Source organism: Protobothrops mucrosquamatus, unplaced genomic scaffold, assembly GCF_001527695.2.
Source record: "Protobothrops mucrosquamatus isolate PMUCROS unplaced genomic scaffold, P.Mucros_1.0 scaffold3577, whole genome shotgun sequence".
Taxonomy (NCBI): domain Eukaryota; kingdom Metazoa; phylum Chordata; class Lepidosauria; order Squamata; family Viperidae; genus Protobothrops; species Protobothrops mucrosquamatus.
The window spans coordinates 122,541-130,130 of NW_015389542.1; the positions used below are offsets into that span (position 1 = coordinate 122,541).

The 7,590-nt window shown below is 44.0% G+C and overlaps 1 protein-coding gene across 1 annotated transcript; it reads left to right on the forward strand.

The window, feature by feature from the left end:
* Positions 1–641: 641 nt before the first annotated feature.
* Positions 642–7,215, forward strand: LOC107297898 (urea transporter 1-like; the record flags this gene model as incomplete). Its single annotated transcript, XM_015827256.1, has 3 exons — positions 642–771; positions 6,017–6,206; positions 7,087–7,215. Coding segments are annotated over exons 1-3 (449 nt in total), but the record flags the coding sequence as incomplete, so codon positions are not given.
* Positions 7,216–7,590: the final 375 nt, after the last annotated feature.

A 7,590-nucleotide genomic window follows, 5' to 3' on the forward strand; every position in this document is an offset into this window, starting at 1 on the left:
GAATTTGGGGAGTTGAAGGCCACAGATTGTCTTGGCTGCATCTCATCCATCCAGGCTTCATGAGTTGATGACAGAGCTTCTTCACTAGAGGTCCGAGTGGGATGGTTGACGCACGTCTTCAAATTGCTGAAGTTAAGAAACACTAATCTAGTATAGGGGGTCTCCAAAGTGGGCAACTTTAAGACTTGTGGACTTCAACATTCAGAATTCTGGGAATGGAAGTCCACAAAGTTTCCCAGTTGTAAAGACCTCTGAAGACTCTAAGGTCTTAGAGTAGATTTTCTCAAACTTGGAACTATATGTGGTGTGGACTTCAACCTCCCCCACCCAGGATTCCCTAGTCAACATGCTGGCTAGGGAATTCTGGGAACTGAAGTCCACATAGTCCATAAAGTTGCCAGGGCTGGCTGAGAAGTACCGCCTTAGAATATTCTTGAAAATATCTACGGCGTCCATGGCTGTTTTGCTCGGAGTTGCTTCCTATGTTGTTGTTGTTAGTTGCGAAGTCGTGTCCGACCCATTGTGACCCCCATGGACATTCCCATGGAAAAACAGCGCACGTTGTTGACCCAAAGGAAGTTCAAAAGGACAGTCGGTCAAATGGTTTGTTGTTTTTGTCTGGGCAGGATCCAAACCTCACAATGGAAATCGATGCCGCTGCTGAAAAGTGTGACAAGACACAAAAGTCAACAGGCAAATGTTGCCAGCAAGTGTTGCGAGCCCTGAGCTGTGTCACCGGAGATATGAAGTTGTTTGGAGACTGGCTAAAAGGTAGGTGATGTTTCTGATACCTCTACAATAGGGGTCTTCAAACTTGGCCCTTTTATGACTGGTGGACTTCAATTCCCAGAATTACTCAGCCAGCAAAGCTGGCTGAGGAATTCTGGGAGTTGAAGTCCACCAGTCATAAAAGGGCCAAGTTTGAAGACCCCTGCTCTACAAGAACCAATGGGAGCACAAGTGTAGGTGGGCTCACAGTGAGAAGTTGTTGAATGCCTTGATGAGGCCAAATATTTCTCAACCTCAGCCAGTTTAAGCCAGGTGGACTTCAACTCCCAGAATTCCCAAGACAGTATGCCGACAGGTTTAAGATATCTGGATTTCAACTCCCAGAATTCCCTAGCCAGCCCTAATCTGGGAGTTGACATCCACACATCTTAAAGATGCTAAGATAGAAAAACACTGCACAAGAGTGTTTTTCGGAAAAAATGGTCCCTCCTTCCTTTCCACCTTCTTTCCTTCCTTCCTTCCTTCCTCCCTATTTCTTTCTTCTCCTTTCTTCCTTTCTTCCTCGCTCCCTCCCTATTTCTCCTTTTTTTCCTTCCTTCCTTCCTTCCGTTCTCCCTCCCTCGCTCCCTCCCTCCCTTCTTCCTTAATTCCTTCCTTCCTCCTTTCCATCTTCCTCCCTCCCTCCATCCATCCATCTCTACTTCCTTTTCATCTCCTTCCTTCCTTCTTTCCTTCTTCCTTCCTTCCTTCCTTTTTTCTTATTTTTTCCTTTCTGACATTCTTTCCTTTTTTCTTACTTTCCTTCTTGTTTCCTTTCTTTCTTTCCTTCCTTCTTTTTTCTTTTCTTCTTTCCTTTCTTCCTTTTCTTTTTTCTTCCTTCCTTCCTTCCTTTTTTGTATTTTCCTTTCCTTTCTTATTTCCTTTTTTCTCTTTCCTTCTTGTTTCCTTCCTTTCTTTCTTTCCCTTCTTTTTTCTTTTCTTACCTTTCCTTTCTTCTTTTTCCTTCCTTCCTTCCTTCCTTCTTTCCTTCCTTCCTTCCTTTCTCTTTCTTTCTTTCTTTCTTTCTTTCTTTCTTTCTTTCTTTCTTTCTTTCTTTCTTTCTTTCTTTCTTTCTTTCTTTCTTTCTGCACCACCCAAAGCTGTCATTGCTCATCCTACGATGAGTTTTAGGCTGACCCTTATTTTACCTTATAAACACATCACAAGTTATTTATGCTCAGGCGTCCTCTCTCATCCCTCTCTTTCCCTCTCCAAAGCCTCATCCCACTCACGCATTCCCCTCGCCTGCCTGCCTGCCTGCCACTGCGGATGTTAAATTATACACTTGGAGGGTGTGTCACAATCCCAACACAAGCTGGCCTAGAGATGTTCAGGCCATCTGCCAGCTTCCAGGCGAGCAACATAAATTAGCTGTTTTGTATCTTCCGCATGAACTGAGCCGCTCAATCAACTTCCCAGTTGCGTGATGTTTTTGCAGAGAACAATAAATGTGTGTCATATTTTGCAACCTTATTGGCAGTAAGAGCCACACCAGATGTTGCCAGAGATATACACAATTTGGCAATGGTCCCAGTTTGATAAACTTTCAAAACAACAGAAAGAGAACCCTGTTGTGGAATTGTGGAAGATTGGACACGTTACTTTTCCCCCCAAAATTCCTTCTATATTTTGACATTGCATCCTCATTGGTGGTCTTTACGCAATCTGGTCGTGCGTTGACCCATTTTAACAGAATAACAGAGTTGGAAGGGACCTTGGAGGTCATCTAGTCCAACCCCCTGCTCAGGCAGGAAACCCTATACCATTTCGGACAAATGGCTGTGCAGTCTCTTCTTAAAAACTTCCAGTGTTGGAGCATTCAAAGCTTCTGGAGGCAGGTAGTTTCACTGATTAATTGCAGAGACCATATATGATACTCGCTCCTCTTACTATTATCCCTGCAACAACAACCCTGTGAGGTGAGTTGGGCCAAGAGAAGGCCCAGGATCACCCAGCTGGTGTTCATGCCTAAGGCGGGACTAGAACTCACAGTCTCCTGGTGATTGGCCCAAAGTCACCCAGCCAGCTTTCGCGCCTAAAGTGGGACTAGAACTCACAGTCTCCTGATGATTGGCTCAAACCACCCAGCTGGTTTTCATGCCTAATGCGGGACTAGAACTCTCAGTCTCCTGATTGGCCCAAAGTCACCCAGCTGGTTTTCGTGCCTAAGGCGGGACTAGAACTCATAGTCTCCTGGTGATTGGCCCAAAGTCACCCAGCCGTTTTTCATGCTTAAGGCGGGACTAGAACTCAGTGTCCTGATCATTGGTCTAAAGCAGAGGTAGGCAACCTTGTCTCTTTTATGACTGGTGGACTTCAACTCCCAGAATTCCTGAGCCAGCCATGCTGAGGAGAAAGGGAGAGGTTTCCAAGCTGAGCCATGCTGGCTCAGGAATTCTGGGAGTTGAAGTCCGCGAGTCATAAAGTGGCCTAGGCCTGGGGTAGGCAACCTGGGCTCTTTTATGACTGGTGGACTTCAACTCCCAGAATTCCTGAGCCAGCCATGCTGAGGGGAAAGGGAGAGGTTTCCAAGCTGAGCCATGCTGGCTCAGGAATTCTGGGAGTTGAAGTCCGCGAGTCATGAAGGGGCCAAGGTTCCCCCATGCTGGCTCAGGAATGCTGGGAGTTGAAGTCCACCAGTCATAAAAGAGCCAAGGTTGCCTACCCCTGGTCTAAAGTCACCCAGTCGGCTTTTGTTCCTAAGGTAGAACTAGAACTTCCATTCTCCTCTAGGCTAGCACCTTAGCCACTATTGCAAAGTGGCGTTGTGTTATTGTTGCTATTATTTTCCCCGAAGGACGCATTTTATTACCGCATAGTATTCTTGCACTTTATGGTGATGATCCCTTTTATAAACCATCCAGGCCGAGGTTTTTGAACTCTGCGCTGCAAATAAGCAACTGAAATGGCACCTCCTAAGAACTGTTAAACCTTTTGCCAAACGCAAAAACGAACACACAACTTGTTGTGCTGTCTCCTAGTCTCCGGGTCAAAGATCATTCAGAGTAGAGAAGAGAGCGGCGTTAAAAGGACAATGAATCAGAGCTTCCGTCCAGGTAGACCCTTGATCAACTATTTCAGGTTTTCCCAAACCTTGGCAGCGTTCAAGGACTTCAACTCCCAGAATTCCCCAAGCCAGGATTTTTCACGTTTTCCAAGCCATCCACTCTGCAGAAAAAAACAGGCCGGATCCGGAGAAACGATACATTAGACCAGTATTTCAGCCTTCGCAACTTCAAGATGCTTGTGAATGCTCCAACACTGGAGGTTTTTAAGAAGAGACTGGACAGCCATTTGTCTGAAATGGGATATAGGGTTTCCTGCCTGAGCAGGGGGTTGGACTAGATGACCTCTAAGGTCCCTTCCGAATCTCTTTCTTTCTTTCTTTTTTTTTTTCTTTCTTTCTTTCTTTCTCTCTCTCTCTCTCCCTCCCTCACTCCTTCCCTCTCTCCCTTCTCCAACACTGGAAGTTTTTAAGAAGAGACTGGACAGCCATTTGTCCGAAATGGGATATAGGGTTTCCTGCCTGAGCAGGGGGTTGGACTAGATGACCTCTAAGGTCCCTTCCAAATCTCTTTCTTTCTTTCTTTCTTTCTCTCCCTCCCTCCCTCCCTCCCTCCCTCCTTCCCTCTCTCCCTTCTCCAACACTGGAAGTTTTTAAGAAGAAACTGGACAGCCATTTGTCTGAAATGGGATATAGGGTTTCCTGCCTGAGCAGGGGGTTGGACTAGATGACCTCCAAGGTCCCTTCCAACTCTGTTATTATTATTATTATTATTATTATTATTATTATTATTATTATTATTATTATTATTATTATTATTACTTCAACTCCCAAAATTCGCCCGCCAGGATGATTGCCCAGGTTGGGAAAGCCTGGATTCAGAAGTCTGCTTCTTTTGTCCCCGTTGTGCATTCGTCCGCGTTGTGCTATTTTCGCCAGAATGACAATACTAGTGTTGCCAAATCACAACATTGCAATATTCATTTAGTTCGCCTGACTGCTTCCTCTGTTCTGCCATGCAAGCACCATTGGGTCTGTCCATTGGCTTTGGACCCCAGGATGGACCAGCGCAGGGCACTGAAAAGACCCAGAGGAAAAACTATGGAGGACCAGCATGCTGCAGGCTGTCACCTGTTCTGTTCAGTTTTGTCATTAAAAAAGAAAGAAATAGCAACTCTCTGGGTGTGAATAAGGTGGGTCAAGATACCTGGGCTATAAAATCTGTAATGGAGGGTCACCTTTTTATAGCCCCTGTATCTCCCTTCCTTCCTTCCTTCCTTCCTTTCCCCTCTCTCCTTCCTTCACCCCCTCTCTCTTTCCTTCCTTCCGTCTTTCCTTTCCTTCTTCCCTTCCTTCCCTTCCTTCGTTCCTTCGCTCTCTTCTCTCTTCACTCCTTCCTTCCTTCCTTCTCTTTCTCCTTCCTTCCCCTTTCTCCTCCCTTCCCTTCCTTCCTCTTCTTCCATCTTTCCCCTTTCCCTCTCTCTCCCCCTCCTTCCTTCCTTCTTTCCTTCTTTCCTTCCTTCCTTCATTCCTTTGTTCTCTTCTCTCTTCACTCCTTCCTTCCCTCCCTCCTTCCTTTCTTCTTTCCCTCTCTCTTCTTCCTCCCTCCCTCCCTCCCTTTTTTTTTTCCTTCCTTCCTTCCTTCCTTTCTTCCTTCCTTCAAGATCATCTCTATATTCCTTTCCACAAGATCTTCTATTCTATATATTACCCATATCATACCATCATATATCATATATCATATATCATATATCATATATCATATATCATATATCATATATCATATATCATATATCATATATCATATATCATATTGTCATGGTTCAGACAGATGAAACTCTTCAAAGAACTTCGAGGCATTGTTTACCTCAAAGAAACTTTATTGGAGAAGCATAACATCGGCACTTACACAGCCGAAGCCAAAATCTGAATTCCCCTCCCCTGAGCACATAGTCTCAAAGCACAATTCCCTCCTCCAATTAACTGTCATAAATCACATTCCCCAATTAGTTTGAAGCCTTTCCCTCCAGTTCTCCAGCCCAGCCAATTCTTATTGCCTCTTATTTCAATAACCTTGGTTCTCACGCTAGGTCTAGTACTGTTATGTCTAGCTAAACTCTCATGCACATTCCTCCACCCCCCAGCATCATCTAACTCTTGTCAAAGCAAAAACATCCGATGTTAGCAGCGTTGACACATATATCACATATCATATGAAACATTGTCAAATCCTTTGTCTTTCAGATAAGCCTGTGGCTCTCCAATTTGTTGACTGGCTTCTGCGCGGAATCTCTCAAGTGATGTTTGTGAACAATCCTCTCAGCGGCCTCATCCTGCTCGTTGGATTCCTGGTCCAGAGTCCTTGGCTGACACTCATGTGTTGCATTGGAGGGATTGTGTCAACTTTAACTGCAGTTATTCTAAGTCAAGACAGGTAGGTGGTCCTCTAATTTTTCCTCCTCCTCCTCCTCCTCCTCCTCCTCCTCCTCCTCCTCCTCCTCCTCTCCCTCCTCCTCTTCCTACTCTTTCAATACTCAGAGGAAATTAGCCACTGGATTTCTCTTAAGTGACAATATTCATGCCATCAAATCCTATCAAATATTTTATTATGATCTTTGACCGGCCTTTACAATGTAAGATTACATTAAAAAAAGGTAATCAGCTAAGCTCAAATACAGTTATCAAACTAGGGTAAAAAAAACCTGTAATATATCCACTTCTCCTGCTTTAGCAGGGGGCTGGACTAGAAGACCTCCAAGGTCCCTTCCAGCTCTATTCTATTCTATTCTATTCTATTCTATTCTATTCTATTCTATTCTATTCTACTCTACTCTACTCTACTCTACTCTACTCTACTCCACTCCACTCTACATTCTACACTCTACACTCTACTCTACTCTACTCTACTCTATTCTACTCTATTCTATTCCATATTTTCTATTCTATTCTATTCCATATTTTCTATTCTATTCTATTCCATATTTTCTATTCTATTCTATTCTATTCTATTCTATTCTAAACCAGTAAGAAGACCAGGCCCTTTTTAATTTTAGAAGATGAGATTTACTGCAATTAAACAAATATTTCTGGAGCCCAGAGACCGTAACAATTATTTCGTCACTCAATTTCTATAGCCACCCACACAATGAAATTTTGTTCGTTTCTTTTTTTTTAAAAAAAATGGCTTGACTTCGAAGATGTGCGCGTTCCAAACGCTAGCTCTGCCTGAGTTTGTGTGACGTTCAAGAACGTCCATCTAGGTGTGTCTGCATTCTACATTCGCAACGTAATTTCTCCCCGTGGTTGCTACACAGGTCCTCCATTGCTGCTGGACTCCACGGCTACAACGGTGTCCTTGTAGGGATGCTGATGGCCGTCTTCTCAGACAAGGGTCAATATTACTGGTGGCTTCTACTTCCTGTTATACTCATGTCTATGACCTGGTGAGTCTATATAAATTATCTGGTAGTTTTTCTCTCCTTTTTACCTAAATTCTGCTCTATTCTTTTCTCTTGAATTAAGTTAAAGCACTGTCCACCACTTCCAGGAAAAGACCAAAAACATATATCCTAAACCTAGTTCCCCGTTGCATTCCAGATAAGCTTACTTGCATTGTCTGTGGAGATTTTCAGTCAACCAGATCGCGGATGTCCCAAAAGTGCTTTTCCAAATGGCAACTGGACTTTCTTTGCTCTTGCTTGAAGACATTTTGCTTTTCCTTCAAGAAGCTTCTTCATTTCTGACTGAAGAAGTATTTGAGGGGTTGCCACATAGAAGAGGGGGTCACTTTATTCACCAGAGCACCAGAGGGAAGGACG